Source organism: Euleptes europaea, chromosome 1 (assembly GCF_029931775.1).
Source record: "Euleptes europaea isolate rEulEur1 chromosome 1, rEulEur1.hap1, whole genome shotgun sequence".
Lineage (NCBI taxonomy): Eukaryota > Metazoa > Chordata > Lepidosauria > Squamata > Sphaerodactylidae > Euleptes > Euleptes europaea.
In genome coordinates this window covers 165,696,442-165,716,077 of record NC_079312.1, presented here as the reverse complement: position 1 = coordinate 165,716,077, position 19,636 = coordinate 165,696,442, and the positions used below count along the sequence as shown (strand labels likewise).

Genomic DNA, 19,636 nt, shown 5'->3' with positions numbered 1-19,636 from the left:
GGCTGCTTTTCTGGGTATGTTTGTTCTTTGCATACCTCTGCATTTTTTTGCCTGAGGGCCACGAACACATACGTGAAAGCCTGATGAATTAAAGTTCGATGGCCGTATTTCCTCTTCAGGCAGTGATCTGACATGTGGATGATGGAGGGCTGTAAACATGTTGACACTTTTTTGCGCTCTTAAATGGACAATGTTCCTAGGTTTATTTTAAAACTGAGAAGTGGGTAGCCTCTGCAATGTGTGCAAGAAATCCCCCCCCCCTCTGTTACAGTACTCTCAGAGAATCGTTCTGGCGGTCCCTGGACCAGAGTTTGAAAAACCCATTGCTTTATGAGAATCTCTAGATGTCATTCTCTTTTGTGCTTCCTACTTGGATACCTACTTGGATACTAGGAGAACCAGCTTGGTGTAGTGGTTAAGAGCTGCAGACTCTAAGGCCATTTATGCAGGGTCAATTTTGATGCTCGCTCAAAGCTCTTTTTAAAAATGCCACCTTTAAAATGCTTATTCACGGTCCCAACGCAAAAGGAGAAATTCCACACACACACACACACACACCACTCACCTGCTCCTTTGTTCCTTCCATTAGCCATCCACCGTTTGCATAGCTAACGGGCGGTTGTCATTTTGCATGGTTCCTTCAGGGGATTCTTCGGTGTGGGGGCGGAGCAAACACAAAAGGTCACGTTAAAGGGGGTCTTAAGAAATGCGAAGCAGGTATGCGCCGGCTTCACAGTCACTTCCTGAATGACGGTTCAGCATGCAAAACTCAAAAAAATATATGGGGCACTTCAGCCTGGAACGGGCTGCTAATTACCAAGTATACATGGCCTAATCTGGAGAACCTGGTTTGATTCCCCATGCCTTCACATGAGGCCTGCTGGGTGACCTTAGGCCAGTCACAGTTCTCTCAGATCTCTCTCAGCCCACATGGAGGCAGGCAATGGCAAACCACCTCTGAACGTCTCTTGCCTTGAAAACCCTACCAGGTCGACATAAGTCAGCTGTGACTTGACTGCACTTTCCATCACCACTTGGATACTGAAGCACCCAAGGGAAATGCAGAAGGGTCTGCAGTGAAAGCAGGTGCCTTCCACTCCTGGCACACCTGTCTTCCATGTTTCCTTGATGGAATCAGATGGGAGGCAAGCTAGCTGAAGAAACCAATGTTTAGCATTACCAGCCTCATGGTGGAGCTTGGAGTTCTCCTGGAATTACAACTGATCTCCAGACTACACAGATGGTTCCTTCGAAGAAATGGCAGCTTGGAGTGGCAGTCTCTATGATATACCATAGAGCCCCAGAGAAATCCTAGAGTAACATCATATTCCCTACTGAGTTCCTTTGCCATCCTCAAATCTCCAGGAATTTCCCAAGCTGGTGCTGGTAACTTTATCTATGCACCTTGATTGCAAACCACTAAAACAGCCCTCCTGATGTACTTTAACTGTAAATGACCATCTGGATTTCCAGAAGGAAACAGCAAAAAAGTAAATGGTATAATTCCCCCAGGGAAAGCAGTATGGTACAGCCCGATCTCGTCAGATCTCGGAAACTAAGCAGGGTCAGCCCTGGTTAGTATTTGGATGGGGGACCACCAAAGAATACCAGGGTTGCTGTGCAGAGGAAGGCACTGGCAAACTACCTCTGTTAGTCTCTTGCCATGAAAACCCCAAAAGGGGTCACCATAAGTCAGCTGCGACTTGATGGCACTTTACACACACACACACACACACACACACAATTCCCCCAGAACTGTACCATTTCAGAATGTCGATGAGGAAATGCACCAGTTATCACCTTTCAGTAGTTTGAGCAAACTGCCTTGACTTAATTATATTTATAGGCGAGGCTTTCCACTCATCATTGAATGGGTAAATACATATCGACAGATCTGATTGACTTCATTTAATTGTAGGCTGCATTGGTCGGAGAAGACTAAATCGCCAAAGATATCAGGAATAAAGAATATAGAGGTTTTGGTGTTGTGGTCAGAGTTAGGATCTGTGAAGTTCAGATTCCTGCTCTAGAAGCTCGCTGGGTGACCTTGGGCCAGTCACGCACTCTCCACCTAACCTACTTCACAGGGTTGCCGTGTGGATAAAACAGAGGAGAGAACGATATTATAAGCTGCTTTGGATCCCCACTGGGGAGAAAGGCAGTGTAGAAATGAAGTAAATAAATACATTTTGAGGGGTTGGTGGTTCTGGTGTGCTGTTTATAGCTCTAGCTTCCTTGTTAGAATCTCCCTTTCTCCCTGTCATCCATATGTAGGGAGTTTTGATCATGGTGTTTTTCAACCACGATCCCGTTTTCTTTAGAAGAAGAGATGGTTTTTATATGCCGACTTTCTCTACCACTTAAGGGAGAATCAAACTAGCTTACAGTCACCTTCCCTCCCCGCAATAGGTACCCTGTGAGGTAGGTGGGGCTGAGAGAGCTCTAATTGAGCTGTGACTAGCCCAAGGTCACCCAGCTGGCTTCATGTGGAGGAGTGGGAAACCAACCTGGTTCACCAGATTAGCCTCTGCCACTCATGTGGAGGAGTGGGGAATCAAACCTGGTTCTCCACTACTCCAAACCACTCTTAACCACTACACCATACACCCACACACACATATACACACACAATTCACGGTCTGAGGTGCAGTAACTAGTATGCACAGTTTGAAGTCCAGATTGAGATTCTAGTTGGAAATTGATGGTGTGTGTGTGATTCTCAAGCCAACTTCCCCAGCCAACTCACTTTTTAAAAATGCAGATTTATATTCTCCTAAGTATGATTTGGAAGGGAAGGCTGCATGGTACAGCCCAATCTCATCAGATCTCAGAAGCTAAGCATGGTCACTACTTGGAAGGGAGACTACCAAGGAAGACTCGGCAGAGGAAGGCTAATGGCAAACCACCTCCACTTCTCACTTGCCATGAAAGCCCCTTGCTGGGGTCACCATAGGGTTGCCAACCTCCAGGTACTAGCTGGAGATCTCCTGGTATTACAACTGATCTCCAGCCTATAGAGATCAGTTCACCTGGAGAAAATGGCCGCTTTGGCAATTGGACTCTATGGCATTGTCCCTCCCCTCCCCAAACCTCGCCCTCCTCAGGCTCCACCCCAAAAACTTCCCGCTGGTGGTGAAGAGGGACCTGGCAACCCTAGGTCGCCGTAAGTTTGCTGCTACTTGCTGGCACTTTACACACACAATTATGATTTGTTCTTTTAATATTTCTGATGGTGGGCACTGTTTTATTGGGGATTTTAGAATAATAACAAAAACATTAATTCTTATGCACTGAAAAGAGAGACTGAAGAAGAGAGGGATGGGAGTGGTGGAAGCCAGCCAATCCCCTCCCCTCGATTGTATGGTTTGTACTTAGCCTACCTTCTGACTGCTGTAAAAGGAGCAGCCAAATTTGATCTCTCTGCACAGAGGGGATGGATCCTAGCCAGGGTCTGTGAACCAAAGAGAAAAGAGGGCCAAGAACAGGCAACCAGTTTAGAGTTTCCAGCTTCTGACTGGGAAATTCCTGGAGACTTGCAGGTGGTATCTGGATAGGGTTGCCAACCTCCAGGTACTAGCTGGAGATATCCTGCTATTACAACTGACCTCCAGCCGGTAGAGATCACATTACCTGGAGAAAATGTCTGCTTTGGCAATTGGACTATATGGCATTGAAGTCACTCCCCAAACCCCGCCCTCCTCAGGCTCCATCCCAAAAACCTCCCACTGGTGGTGAAGAGGGACCTGGCAACCCTATACTTGGAGTGGGCAAGGTTTGGGGAGAGGGAATGACCTCAGTGGGGAATAATGCCATAGAATCAACCCTCCAAAACAGCCATTCCCTCCCATAGGGGAACTGATCTCTATAGTCTGGAAATCAGTTGTAATCCCAGGAGATCTCCAGGCCCCATCTGGAAGTTGGTAAGCCCAGACCTGTTATACATTAAACACTTTGCCAAGCTGTGCCTTGTTTTGCACAATCCATTCTGCTTTTGCTAATCAAGGGGAGGGGTGAGCAGCAGGGATATATATATATGTAAGTGCTGTCAAGTTGCAGCCAACTTATGGCGACCTCAGCCAGGGGCTTTCAAGACAAACGAGAAGCAGAGGTGGCTGGCCATTGCCTTCCTCTGCAGAGTCTTCCTTGGTGATATCCCATCCAAGTACGGAACCTGCTTAGCTTCCAAAATCTGATGAGATTGGGCTATACCATGCTGCCTTCTCTCCTGCTTGAGGCCATAAGTTTCTTTCTTTCTTTCCCTCCCCGCCTCCCTCCACGGAAGCCAAATTTGGGCCAAGATCTCTCTCATGCACTGTGGCTTTTTCTGTAGCCAGCTGCTTCATCTTATCCTAGTAAAGGTAAAGGTAGAATCTGTCATCCATATGTGCAAGCACAGGGTCTGTGCAAGCACAGGGTCATTCCTCACCCATGGGGTGACGTCACACCCCGACGTTTACTAAGCAGATGGTGTTTATGGGGTGGTTTGCCATTGCCTTCCCCAGTCATCTTTCCTTTGCCCCCAGCAAGCTGGGTACTCATTTTACCGGCCTCGGAAGGATGGAAGGCTGGGTCATCCGAGCCTGAAACTGACTTCTGCCGGGATCGAACTCAGGTCATGAGCACAACTCAGGTCATGAGCAGTACTGCAACTTACCACTCTACGCCACGGGGCTCCTCTTATCCTAGTAGCAGGGACATTTTTGATATCTTTGATATTTTTGCGGGGGGGGGGGGGAGAACTAGATCTGAATATTGCTACCTCTTTACTCGGAGCTCCCCCTGGGATGGAATTTGGTGGCTACTGCTCCAGCACCGAAACAACTGCATGGTCATGGTGCACATAGACCTGATTCTCCAAACTGAGTTTGTCTTGTACGGGGCAAGAGGCAGGCACATGTGTGCAACTGGCATCCACATACAGTGCCATCTTGGAAGCATTTTTTACTTTCCTCTGATACTAAAGGATCGACTCAGTGCACCCGGCACACAGTGAAACTGGTGTGTGCTGGTGTCCTTTATTTTTTTATTTATTTTAGATATTGAATACACACTTTCCTCCCCAATGGAGATCCAAAGTGACATACAACCTCATTCTCTTTTCCTCTGTTTTATCATCGCAACAACAACCCTGAGAGGTAGGTTAGGCTGAGAGCGAGTGGTTGGCCCAAACCCACCCAGTGAGCTTCCACAATAGACTGGGGATTCAAACCTGGGTTTCCCAGATCCTACAACGCTCTAAAAGAGCCCCGTGGCACAGAGTGGTAAGCTGCAGTACTGCAGTCAAAAGCTCTGCTCATGACCTGAATTCGATCCTGGTGGAAGTTGGTTTCACATAGCTGGCTTGAGGTTGACTCGGCCTTCCATCCTTCCGAGTAACACTTTGGCTCTCCATCTACCCTGGAAGTCTTCCACACTTGCATTCTGGGATTATTTTTGAAAGGGCCCCAAATGCTCTGTCCAGTTGGCATCAGAGAATGTCTCCTGTGGAAGCAGAGCTTCCACGGGTATCCAACTTCCACCTACAATTTGCAACTGGTATCCTGGCATGATAGGAGCCCCGTGGCGCAGAGTGGTAAGCTGCAGTACTACAGTCAAAAGCTCTGCTCACGACCTGAGTTCGATCCTGATGGAAGTATGTTTCAGGTAGCCGGCTCAAGGTTGACTCAGCCTTCCATCCTTCCGAGGTGGGTAAAATGAGTACCCAGCTTGCTGGGGGTAGTGTAGATGACTGGGGAAGGGAATGGCAAACCACCCCGTAAACTCAGTCTGCCTAGTAAACGTTGGGATGTGACGTCACCTCTTGGGTCAGGAATGACCCAGTGCTTGCACAGGGGACTACCTTTACCTTTTTACAATGCTCTAACCACTATAAAAATTCAGCGCTCCTTGAATTGCCTCCTACTCCATACAAAATTGCTCGTCCTGCTTCCTGGTACAGCTGCGCTTCCTTCCACCATTCATCTTTTTAGACAGTGTGCAACGTGCATGTTACGTAAGTATGTATGTGCCATTAAATGGTAAGCAGTTTCTGGCAACCCCAGCAAGGGGCTTTCAAGGCAAGTGAGAAGCAGAAGTGGTTTGCCATTGCCTTCCTCTGCAGAGTCTGCCTTGGTGGTCTCTCATCCAAGTACTGACCCTGCTTAGCTTCCGAGATCTGTCGAGAACGGGCTATACCGTCCACCTTCCTAAGATGCCAGTTAGAGGCATGAAATGGTGCCCCATCTGGAATGTCTTGCCTGGAGGGGCAGGGGCCATGGCTCAGTTTGTAGAGCATCTGTTTGGCATGCAGAAGGTCCCAGGTTCAATCCCCAACATCTTCAGTTAAAGGGACTAGGCAAGAAGGTGATGTGAAAGACCTCTGCCTGAGACCCTGGAGAGCCACTGGCGGACTGAGTAGACAATACTGACTTTGATGGGCCAAGGGTCTGATTCAGTATAAGGCAGCTTCATGTGTTCATGTGAGCACTCGCTTCACTGTGGCTGGACACAGAGGCCGTGTTTAGATGTCACACTTAACTGTGACTAAGAAAAAAAATATGCAGTTGCTGGGCTCATGCAGACACCTTGCTTCACCCCCACCCCCTTTTTATGCAGCGAATCAATTTAAAACTAACTTAAGTTACCCATGAAGTATGAATGAAGGTTGTGGGTTAACCCCAATTAGCCTAGCGTTGCCAACCTCCAGGTACTAGCTGGAGATCTCCTGCTTTTACAACTGATCTCCAGTTGATAGAGATCAGTTCACCTGGAGAAAATGGCCACCTTGGCAATAGGAGTCTATGGTATTGATGTCCCTCCCCTCCCCAAACCCTGCCTTCCTCAGGCTCCACCCCAAAAACCTCCCGCCAGTGGCGAAGAGGGACCTGGCAACCCTAGCCCCATCCTGAACGAGTAGCATTCTAAATCTGCACACCTGCATCCATACATCACAGTAGATGGTTTATAACCCTGAATCTCCATGCATCGAAGAGAGGGGAAAGGAGTAGACTCATGCATATTTTTGGAACTGCAGAAGTATTGTCTGAATCCAGCCAGAGCTTTGACATTGATGTGACAGCTGCATCGTTTCCTGTGGTGTACACACTTCCTTCTGTCTCATTTTGGAAAGTCCCACATAAACCTGCCAAACATGCAAACAGGGATGATGGTCAAAAGGGTGTGCACGACACAGACCCATTTGCCATTTCAGGCACTGTGTATTAATAGGGATGGGATTCAGATCTCTCAGGTCTGGGTGGTGTTTTGTGTCTTATCCTGAAACCTTATTGTTCTCATTTTACCATTTATTTTTATGGTTCTGGATTTCTGATTACCCGTTCTGAGCCCTGTGAGATAACAGCAGGGCAAAGTTGGCTAGTCAAAGACGTGACAAAATGATACATGGTGCAAAATATATATTATGCCAGGATAAAAAAAGGGAAAGGTAGTCCCCTGTGCAAGCACTGGCTCATTACTGACCCATGGGGTGACGTCACATCCTGACGTTTACTAGACAGACTATGTTTACAGGGTGGCTTGCCATTGCCTTCCCCAGTCGTCTACACTTTACCCCCAGCAAGCCGGGTACTCATTTTACCAACCTTGGAAGGATGGAAGGCTGAGTCAACCTTGAGCCGCTACCTGAAACTGACATCTGCTGGGAACGAACTCAGGTCGTGAGCAGAGCTTTTGACTGTAGTACTGCAGCTTACCACTCTGCGCCACGGGGCTTCTATCATGCCAGGATAGCAGCTGCAAATTGTAGGCGGAAGTTGGATACCCACGGAAGCTCTGCTTCCACAGGAGACATTCTCTGATGCCAACTGGATGGAGCATTTGGGGCCCTTTCCAAAATGGGCCCCAGAGTGCAAGTGTGGAAGACTTCCAGGGTAGACGGAGAGCCAAAGTGTTACTTTGCAGGACAAAATATCCCTCTCTTCAAACTAGGGATGCCCGTAGGCATCGCCAGAAAAGAGGAGGGGACAGTCCAAAGGGGAGACAGATTCTTTGCTCCATGGAATGCAGTCTGACTAGGAATAAGATGACAAAATGGACTGACCCCCATCAGTATAGATCACAATGGGTAGCCGTGTTGATCTGTCAATAGCAGCAGAAAAGAGCAAGAGTCCAGTAGCACCTTAAAGACAAACAAAATTTCTGGCAGGTTATGAGCTTTCGTGAGCCACAGCTAATTTCTTCAGATATAGCTGGAATGTGAGTCCATCTATCCTTAAGTACTATAGATGGACTCACATTCTAGCTGTATCTGAAGAAGGGAGCTGTAGCCCACGAAAGCTCATACCCTGCCAGAAATTTTGTTTGACTTTAAGGTGCTACTTGATCTACTTAAGGATAGATGGACTCACTTTCTAGCTGTATCTGAAGAAGGGAGCTGAAAGCTCATACCCTGGCAGAAATTGTGTTCGTCTTTAACGTGATACCGGACTCTTACCCCATCAATAGGCAGAGAATCCCAAACTTACTCCCACCAAAGCCTGGACAAATTCTCTCCCCAGCTGTTCATACTTCCTGTGTTGCTCTTACCCCGTCTCTCTGGGGATGATGCTTGCAGTGGGTGGGGCTGCGGGTACCAAGCTTCCCATCCTGAGCTGCTGATAAGAGCACCGTTATCCTTTCCTTGCAGGGACAGAGCGGGCACCCTCGTGGCTTCATGAATGTCTGATCCGGGCAGCTGCACGCTGCAGATTTTCAGAGCCAGCTCTGAGGTGAGGGGGAAGCCAACATGGGCAGCTTATCAAGGAACAGATGGGCATCTCCACCAATGCAACGCTGGGACTGAGACCTGGACTCCCCTTCCAAAGGATTCTGAGGAAGACAACCGCACCAATAGGGTTGCCAGCTCCGGGTGGGGAAATAGCTGGAGATTTTGGGGGTGGAGCCTGAAGAGGACGGGGTTTGGGGGGAGGGACTTCAATGCCATAGAGTCCAATTGCCAAAGCGGCCATTTTCTTCAGGTGATCTCTACTCTATCGGCTGGAGATCAGTTGTAATAGCAGGAGATCTCCAGCCACCCACTGGAGGTTGGCAACACTACGCACCACCCTTGGCATCAGAAAAGGGAATGCACCTGACTGTCATTCAGGCCTGCAGCCTGCTTTTCTGCTACTGCTGGACCTTTATTTATGTCCTCACTGGCACTCAAGGTGGATCACACAGTGTAAAACAACAGGAGGAGAGATCTAATAAGCAATGGAATAGACCTAGGATTACAAAAATGAGAAATGATGCAAAAAAGTATTAGATGTGACACATTAAGACATTGCAGAAAATGGTATTACAAGAGTAGAAAACTATGCAGTAAGAGCAGGATAATACACAGGGGCATAGACTTCAGTCCTGTTCCCTTTATAAAAAGTGCCATCCTGAACCATTCTGTTATACTGCAGCTCTGCCCCCTTAATAGATAAGCCCTGCTGAACAATTCTGTCTTGCATTGTTGGCTATGTGTGTACAGTATATCTTTTTGTCTTTTGTTTTTGCTGCTGATTGACCCAGTACTAATCCATGCATATTTCATATGTACAGGCTCTTGGGGTTGTAGTAGGGTTGCCATGTCCCTCTTCGCCACCGGCAGGAGGTTTTTGGGACGGAGCCTAATGAGGGTAGGGTTTGGGGAGGGAATTCAATGTCAAAGCAGGCAGATTCTCCAGGTGAACTGATCTCTATCAGCTGGAGATCAGTTGTAATAGCAGATCTCAAGCTAGTACCTGGAGGTTGGCAACCCTAGGTTGTAGGTTCACTTTTTTTTTTTTTAGTGGTGTTTTTCTAAACCAAGTGCTGAATTTTTCTCAGTTGTTCCCACAAGTGGCTTATTGCATTTGATACAGCACATGGCTGTTTCCTCACGGTCACCCAGCTGACTACTTCAGGGCGTTGTTTTGATTATACTTGGATTTTCCGACCACCAGAGATCATGTTTTCTGGATTCGTGTTTAGCCAGCATCCAGAAAACGCGCAGAAACGCGTGGGGAGAGCGAGATGACCTCTGATGGTCGGGAAATGCAAGCATAGTCAAAGCAAAGCCCCAGAGTAGTTGGCAGGGTGACCACAAGGCAAAAGCCATGCATAAATGGCCCAGATATTTTTTTGCTTCAGGCTTCCTGCTTTTCGGTTACCTGTGTTGCACCAATGCACCTGCCGAGGAGGTACATAAGAACAAAAGAAAAGCCCTGGATCAGACCAAGGCCCATCAACTCCAGCAGTCTGTTCACACAGAGGCCCAACCAGGTGCCTTAGGAAGCCCCCAAACAAGACAACTGTAGCAGCACCACCCTGCCTGTGTTCCACAACACCTAATATATTAATGCACTTAATATATATAATATAGTCGGCATGCTCCTCTGATCCTGGAGAGAATAGATATGCATTATGACTAGTATCCATTTCGACTAGTATCCATGGATAGCCCTCTCCTCCATGAACATGTCCACTCCCCTCTTAAAGCCTTCCAAGTTGGCAGCCATCACCACATCCTGGGGCAGGGAGTTCTACAATTTAACTATGCATTGCGTGAAGAAATACTTCCTTTTATCAATTTTGAATCTCACCCTCCAGCTTCAGCAGATGACCCTGCGTTCTGGTATTATGAGAGAGAAAAGCTTCTCCCTGCCCACTCTCATCATTCCTGCCACAGAATCCCATCCTGCCACAGAATCCCAGTGCATTGCAGAAGATTCAGGAGGGTGTCATAGGGCATATCACAGGGCACACCTTTGGGCATGTTGAACCTCAGTGTTCAGCACATGCAACTGCCTTATGCCATCTAGCTCGGTATTATCTTCTCTGGCTGACAGCCGCTTCCAGGGTTTCAGGCAGAGAAAGGACTTCTCCAGCACCCGTGACTTGAGAGCCTTTTAGCGGCAGAAACAGAGACCTTCCGCAGGCAGAGCATGTGCCCCTTCACTAAGCTGTGGCCTTGTTTGTTCTGCCTTGGCACTTCTTAGCGGAGCTTGATACAGATGGGCAAGCTATCCTCCAGGGAGAACATTACCTGTGGCTGCAGACAATATCCGACTTCAGCCCCAGACTGAGTATTTTAGCTGCTGCAGCAGCGTTTTGCTTCTTTTCGAGTGGGTTTAATTACTGAACAAATGATGGTGTTACTGTGAATTTTTCCAAACTATTTTTCAACTTCTTTTGCAATTTAACTGCAATTTTTGTGTTTGTCCTGAGGACGTGGCCGGTCACACAGCAGGACGCAAAGAAACTATATCTCATTACAAATATATTTTACAACTGCTAGTTGGCAGATCAAGCATAAACAGACAAATACATCACCTAGTAAATAACATTGCCAAATGCAAAACCTATTGGAAACAGGAGGTAAAGAATGGTGGGGCAATTTTTTGAAAGTATGCCAAGTTGGAAGCTAAGGCAAAATAGGTTAGGATGGCTATCAGTTTGCTAAGCCAAGGGAAGCAGAGATGACTTTTGCCAAATCATATTTCTCCCTTTCAAGGCAAGTGTTTGATCAGTTTTAGAAATTATAATCTCTGGCAGTACTGAGCTTAAGAATTGGGCTGTTTCCAAGTATCTCTACGGTGGAAGGTGTACATCTCTAGGAATTCAGAATACTATTCAGCATTTACTTCCATTTAAATCCCATCTTTCTTGCGAGGAAATCAAGCCAGTGAATGCAAGTTTCCTGGGAGGTCACTCATCCAAGGTCTGGCATGCAACTCCCTGCCCCAGAATGTGGTGATGGCTGCCAACTTGGAAGGCTGTAAGAGGGAACTGGACATGTTCATGGAGGGTAGGGCGATCCATGGCTACTAGTCAAAATGAATAGTCATGATGCATACCTATTCTCTCCAGGATCATAGGAGCATGCCTATTATATTAGGTGCTGTGGAACACGGGTAGGAAGGTACTGCTGCAGTCGTCTTGTTTGTGGGCTTTCTAGAGGCACCTGGTCGGCCACTGTGTGAACATACTGCTGGGCCTTGGTCTGATCCAGCATGGCTTTTCCTATGTTGTTATGACTAGCTCCAGACTTGCTTAGCTTCAGCAAGGGAAGGGTCTGTGGCTCAGAAGGTCCCAGGATCAAGCCCTGCCATCTCCAGTTAAAACCATCTGTTAGTAGGTAATGTGAAAGACCTCTACCTAAGACCTGGGAGATCCGTGGCTAGTCTGAGTAAACAATACTGACCTTGATGGGCCAAGGGTCTGCGTCAGTATAAGGCAGCTTCATGTGACAAGGTTCCTGCGTCATGTGCCTTAAGCCCACATCTTGGTAACTGGCTTAGAGAACGGTTGAAATCAATCCAACCAATTCTTTGTGTTTCACATTGCAGAACTTCGCTGCCACGGCTGACTTTGGGGGGACCCTGCTGGAGCAGACGCTGGGCAGGGCCCGGCCTGACAAAATGCCCCCTTTCCCACCCCAGCAAGGCTGGGCTCGGGGCACCTACCTCCCCTTGTACAATCCCCTGGCCGGGGGGGAGCCTGGGTCGCAGGGGGAGATGGAGCTCACTTGGCAAGAGATCCTGTCCATCTCAGAATTGCAGGTAAGCACAGGCACGCTAAACCAAAGCTAAAACCAAAGGAACGTTGTGGAGGTGATGGGGTGGAGTTACCAACACCAGCTCAAAGGAGTCATGGGTGACTTTTGCTGCCTTTGCCGAGGATGGGAACCGAGATGGCAAGGAAGGACGATGAGACGGTGTGTTAACATTTGAGCTCTTTACTTCCAAGATATGAAGAACCAGCATGGTGTAGCACAGGGTTGTTGAACTCTATCATTATGAGGGCCGGATATGACATAAATGTCACTTGGTCGGACCAGGCTATGCCTCACCAGCCCAGATCTAGAGTGGCAGGGGGGTGGCTGTCTCAGCTGCTCGATTAGAGCTCTCAAGCGGCTGGATCTGGCCCGCGGGCCTTGTTTGATACCCCTCTTGTAGTGGCTTGTGTATCAGACTAGGATGTGAGAGACCCAAGTTTGAATATCCATCCTGCAAGTTCATTGGGTGACCTTGGGCCAGGGTTGTTTTGAAGATAAAATGAAGAGTTGGTTTTTATATGCCGACTTTCTCTACCACGTAAGGGAGACTCAAACTGGTTTACAATCACCTTCCCTCCCCCTCCCCACAACAGACACCCTGTGAGGTAGGTGGGGCTAAAAGAGCGTGACTAGCTCAAGGTCACCCAGCTGGCTTCGTGTGTAGGAGTGGGGAAACAAATCCAGTTCACCAGATTAATGCCAGCCGTTCATGTGGAAGAGTGGAGAATCAAACCTGGTTCTCCAGATCAGAATCCACCATTCTTAACCACTACACCATGCTGGAGAGAATTATGTCATATGCTACTTTGGGTCCCCACTGGGGAGAGAAAAGTGTATAAATATCTAGTTAGAACTATATTCTACCATTCCTCACTTCTGAGAATGAGCGCTGCTGCTCTCTGTCATCCCACCTGAAAAACCACCATTAGCTTCCCCCTTGGGATAAGTAGCCTGGGGACTTTGGAGTTGAAAGCAGGTTTGGGGCACCCAGCGCATTCATTCATTTCCCTTGTGCCTTTGGTAACCCAGTTCTGTAGGGTTTTGTACTGCTTCAGAAACCTGCAAAACCTGTTTGGCTAGAAGTGATCATGGAGCCCAAGAAACATGTGAATACATCATCCCTTCAAAGCTATTATTTTTCTCCCCCCCCCCATACAAAAGCAGATAAAATTTGAAAGCACTACTAGAAGAAATGTACAACCTTTTTTATATAAGGGAAATGTGGTACTTTTCTGTTCTAAAATTTTCCCTTTGGAAACAGAGGAAAACTTGGATTAATAAATGAGTCAAAAAAGCAGTTTCTACCAGCTTTTCGCCCTGACCTGGATGGCCCAGGCTAGCCTGATCTCATCAGATCTCAGAAGCCAAGCAGGGTCAGCCCTGGTTAGTATTTGGATGGGAGACCACCAAGGAATACCAGGGTTGCTGTGCAGAGGAAGGCACTGGCAAACCACCTCTGTTAGTCTGTTGCCATGAGTTGGCATGAAAGTGAACGAGCAGAAGTGCAGGGGGGAAATAGGAAATCGCATCCAGCGCGATTGCTTTTAAGATGTTTTCCATGTTTCCCAGCCTGGGTGCGATAAGCCCTAAAGATAGTGAGGGGTCTGCAGACCAAGTCCTATGAGGAAAAGTTGAAGGAACTGGGTATGTCCTTCAGGAGGAGGAGGAAGTCATGTTCTACAGGTGGAAATCCGCAGAAATACTCTTATCTTTAACCTTGTGTTTAGATTGAAGGAGCTGGGTATGTTTAGCCTGAAGACTGAAAGGGGATATGATAACTATCTTCAAGAACTTGAAGGGCTGTCATATAGAGGATGGTGTCGAGATGTTTTCTGTTGCTCCAGAAGGTCGGACCAGAATCAACGGGTTGAAATTAAATCAAAAGAGTTTCTGTCTAGACATTAGGAAGAATTTTCTAACAGAGCAGTTCCTCAGTGGAACAGGCTTCCTCCAGAGGTGGTAAGCTCTCCTTCCCTGGAGGTTTTTAAGCAGAGGCTAGATGGCCATCTGTCAGCAATGCTGATTCTATTACCTTAGGCAGATCATAAGAGGGAGGGTATCTTAGTCATCTTCTGGGCATGGAGTAGGGGTCACTGGGTGTGTGTGTGGGAGGTAGTTGTGAATTTCCTGCATTGTGCAGGGGTTGGACTTGATGACCCTGGTGGTCCCTTCCAACTCTGATTCTATGACGTCCAGCAGTCTGTTCACACTGTGGCTAACCAGGTGCCTCTAGGAAGCCCACAAACGACTGCAGCAGCATCCTGCCTGTGTTTCACAGTGACTAATATAATGGGCATGTTCCCGTGATCCTGGAGATAATAGGTATGCATCATGACTAGTATCCATTTCGACTAGTAGCCATGGATAGCCCTCTCCTCCATGAACATGTCCACTCCCCTCTTAAAGCCTTCCAAGTTGGCAGCCATCACCACATCTTGGGGCAGGGAGTTCCACAATTTAACTATATTCAATCTCATCGCACACCTATTTAACGAAAATTGCCTTTTCAAGCAGGCAAATAATAAGGTTGGTCAAGGGAGAGGATTGGGCTCTTGGTTGAGGAAGTCACGATGGCCATTCATGGAACACTGAACGATGCTTTTCAGTGGGGTGCGGGGGTGGGGTGGGAGTTGGACAGGGTTGTGCGGTCACCATGCTCTCCAAGCACAGTCCATTAACTTCCCATCCCTCTTAGATTTCTGACAGCCTCTCCCGACTGTGGCAGCCAAGAGAATCAGAAGGCAGATAGGTGCCCTCACGGATATATGATTGTAGAGATTATAAAACTAATTTGGATCAGTCACCGCCAGGACTTGGATACAGACCTAAGAAGCATTCCTCTCCTCCTTCCAAGGTCTTCCAGTTCACTCTTCTGCAGGCTTGGCCAAAGGTCCTTCTGCTGCATCTGGAGAAACAACCCAGCAGGTTTTCCAACTTTGCAGCCATTCCCCTCCCTGCCCAAGTCATAGAATCCTAGAGTTGGAAGGCACCACCAGGGTCATCTAGTCCAACCCACTGCACAATGCAGAAAATTCACAACTACCTCCCCCCCACACACCCAGTGACCCCTACTCCATGCCCAGAAGATGGCCAAGATGCCCTCCCTCTCATGATCTGCCTATGGTCATAGAATGAGCATTGCTGACAGATGGCCATCTAAATCTCTAGGAAACTCCTTGTTGGATTTAAAGTACTAGCTAGAAGAGAAGGAGCACAAACACAAGGAAAGGAAGCTACTCAACATAGCTAGCTAAGGCAGTTCGCATAGGGGCTTAGTCCTTCCACGGAGGTGTGGACCGAGTCCCCGTCGAGGGGTGGCAGGTATCCATTACGCACAGCTGCCTCTTTAATTTCGGCTCTCCCAACAGTGGCCCATTCAGCACCTGACCCAGGGGAGAAGTGGGGTGGGGGAAAACAGCACACAATGGGGGATCTGTGCAAGGGGATGAATCGCCCTTTTGTTCGGAGGGGGAATGCCATCGACCCGTCCGCCGCTGCCAGGCCGGCACCTGCGTACGCCTCTTCGCGTCCCCCTCCTCCTCAAAGGGTGAGTGCGCGCCATGCCAGCAGGAGGTGCTGCAAAGAGCAGTGGGGCGCTAGGCCCAGAAGCCTACTTAGCCATAAAACAGGATTTTTTAAAAGAAAGGTAGAGTAGAACAACCTGTTTTTCAGAGAACCATCCTCGTCCATGGCCTCGATTGAACCATGCTTGAAAAGAGCAGTAGGGCTCTCGGACAATCAGAGTTAAAGTGAGAGCAGGGAGTTTGGGAATTCTCTGAGGGTTGCTAGTCAGGAATGGCCTGGGCAGGGGCCCCAGAACTCCTGGTTTTAATCCAAGTTCTGCTGCCGAGTATCTTTGATCTTGCGTCAGCTATGCCTCCTTCCATCACAGGGGGAAGAAACTGGTCTTGTAAGCTACCTCCAGACAAGCTGGAACGTGTCCAGAGGAGGGCAACAAAGATGGTGAGGGGTCTGGAGACCAAGTCCTATGAGGAAAGGTTGAAGGAGCTGGGGGTATGTTTAGCCTGGAGAGGAGAAGACTTAGAGGGGATATGATAACCATCTTCAAGTGCTTGAAGGGATGTCATATAGAGGAGGGTGCCGAGTTGTTTTCTGTTGCCCCAGAAGGTCGGACCAGAACCAACGGGTTGAAATTAAATCAAAAGAGTTTCCAACTAGACATTAGGAAGAATTTTCTAACAGTTAGAGCGGTTCCTCAGTGGAACAGGCTTCCTCGGGTGGTGGTAAGCTCTCCTTCCCTGGAGGTTTTTAAGAGGCTAGATGGCCATCTGTCAGCAATGCTGATTCTATGACCTTAGGCAGGTCATGAGAGGGAGGGCATCTTGGCCATCTTCTGGGCTTGAAGTAGGGGTCACTGGGTGTGTGTGTGGGGGAGGTAGTTGTGAATTTCCTGCATTGTGCAGGGGGTTGGACTAGATGACCCTGGTGGTCCCTTCCAACTCTGACTCTAAGGCCTGCTGCCCCTTGGTCAGTGTGTGTCTCTCTCCCTGCAGGGCCTCGAAATGCCAAGTGAGAGCTGCTACGACCCTGCTCTGTGTGGCCTTGTGCAACCGATGGGACCAGCTCCCAACTACAGGCCGTGCGCACTGATGGGGGACAGCTCAGGGTCCATCTATGGGCACCCTGCTCCGGCGTATGAACATCCATACCCAGAAACCGCGCCTGCCCCCCGTGGCCTGTACAGCTACACTGGCATGCTGATCTCATCCACGTTTGAACCTCCAAGAGCTACCACATCAGGGGGGTGTAAAGGGCTGGTACTGGAGGGGGACTTGGTTAGTAGTTATGGACCACAGGGGTCTTGCAAGCCCCAGGAGGACCTGGAATCAGACTCTGGGTTATCACTCAATTACAGCGACGCAGAATCCCTGGAGGCAGAGGGGCTGGAACGGGCAGAGTATACTCCGCTTTACCCTATGGACCATACACAAGCCTACCCAATGTTGGCCCCAATGCCAGAGATGCCTTTCCCCACTCCACTAATGGCACCTTCTTTAGAGAAGGGGCGCAGCCTGCGCGGGGAACTGGCAGGCAGCCGCGACGAGCGCCGGGCCCTGGCCATGAAAATACCCTTTTCTGTGGAAAAGATCATCAACTTGCCAGTGGACGACTTCAATGAGTTGGTGTCCCGCTTCCCCCTGAATGAGCCCCAACTGGCCCTGGTCCGGGACATCCGCCGGCGTGGCAAGAACAAAGTGGCAGCTCAGAACTGCCGCAAGCGGAAACTAGAGACCCTGGTGCACCTGGAGCGGGAACTGGCTGAGCTGAGCCGCGAGCGGCAGCGCTTGTTACGAGACCGCAATGAGTTTGATAGGACTCTCACGCTCACCAAGCAGAAGCTGGGGGCCCTTTACCACCAGGTCTTCTGCATGCTTCGTGATGAAGCCGGCAACGCCTACTCCCCGGAGGAGTTCTCGTTGCAGCTCACCCTCGATGGCGGCGTCTTCCTTGTGCCACGCAACAAGCAACCAGATAACGGTGCGGATTGATAGCGTGGCAAAGATACAGGCAGCGACGACGTAACTGGAGCCGAGGGGTTCCCAGGAGTGACGCCAGGCTGTTTTCAAGGCCATCCGGGTCAGGATTTGAGATTACCCACGTGCCAAGTTTGAAACTGCAAATGACCATGGACACTTACACGATCGGAAACGTGCCTTGGACATTACACCTCACACACCCCATGGTACAAAAGCAAGTTTCAGTGCATCAGGGAAAAAACTGGTGAAGGACTTCGATAGGCAGAACCACCCAATACTACAGGAGCACAGCTAAGGGACAGGAATGGCAAGGCTAGAAGATAGCTAGGGTTCTAAGGCCAATATCAATGATAACTGCAACAGCCCCCTACTTTCTGCTTATGTCTCACTCATACATGCATTATTTTACTTTAATGATACTGTTCATATGGCCAATTTGGCCCTGAACAATGTCACACTGAGACCAAAATAAAAAGGGGGGGAAGGATCTAAATAACCCATAAGGAAAATAGTATTTTTAATCTTAATTGACTGCGAAATAAATTTGGCGGCTGCCAATGTAGTATTAAAATCCACCCCTGCTAAAAGAACCCTCAGATTATTGGGTTTAGAGACAGATTCCTGAACAAAAGGCTTTATCCACCTGTCTCTAAACTGGATAATCTGAGGGTTCTTTTAGCAGGGGTGGATTTTAATACTACATTGGCAGTCGCCAGATTTATTTTCCAGTCAATTAAGATTAAAAAATACTAGCCTCGTTGAGATACCCACCTAATATTGTTAATGCATGTATGTTATCACAAATGGAGGTTGGTAAATGGGAGAGTTTACCCTGTGGCCTGGTCAGTTTCAGTGCTGTATTTTTCCTTTCACCCCTATTGAGGGCTTTGTGCCATCTGGGCACTAAGGAACTGCTCTCCCAGGCATGGCACTTCAGAATTACATCCAGGTGTCTCACTCCCCACAACTCAAGAGAGTTGAGTGGCCCCCAATAGTTTGCTGAAGATATTACACGGGGTCACACACACACATTTTCCTTAAAGAAATTCTGCATAAATACAAACTGCAAGAAGAGCTCCACTATCTGTATGAATCAATTAAGCACATATGCATCATTTGAGGTTCTGTCAGCAAGGCACCCAGACACACAGAATCCTGCTCAGATTCCACTAGGCCAATACAGGTTGGGTATCCCTTATCTAGACTGCTTGGGAGGGGCTGTGGCTCAGTGGCGGAGCACCTGCTTGGCATGCAGAAGGTCCCTGGTTCAATTCCTGGCATCTCCAGTTAAAAAGGACCAGGCAATTAGATGATGTGAAAGACATCAGTCTGAGACTCTGGAGAGCCGCTGCCAGTCTGAGTAGACAATGCTGACTTCGATGGACTGAGGGTCTGATTCAGTATAAGGCAGCTTCATGTGGGACCAGAAGTGGTCCGTATTTCGGATCTTTCTGTATTTTGGAATATTTGGAATTTTTGCATATACATAAGGAGATATCTTGAGGACCCAAGTCTAAACATGAAATTCATTTGTTTTATATACGTTTGATATATACTTTATACACATAGCCTGAATGTAATTTTAAACATTTTAATTTTGTGTATATCGAACCATCAATGGTGCTGCTGAGGGCCT

General features: G+C 48.3%; 1 protein-coding gene across 1 annotated transcript in view; it reads left to right on the top strand.

The window, feature by feature from the left end:
* Positions 1–18,012, top strand: part of NFE2 (nuclear factor, erythroid 2) — a 43,358-nt gene extending 25,346 nt beyond the window's left edge. The window contains exons 2-3 of the mRNA XM_056849289.1: positions 12,294–12,506; positions 17,017–18,012. Coding sequence (XP_056705267.1) covers positions 12,294–12,506; positions 17,017–18,012 — 1,209 coding nt within the window. The remainder of the gene's footprint in view (positions 1–12,293; positions 12,507–17,016) is intronic.
* Positions 18,013–19,636: the final 1,624 nt, after the last annotated feature.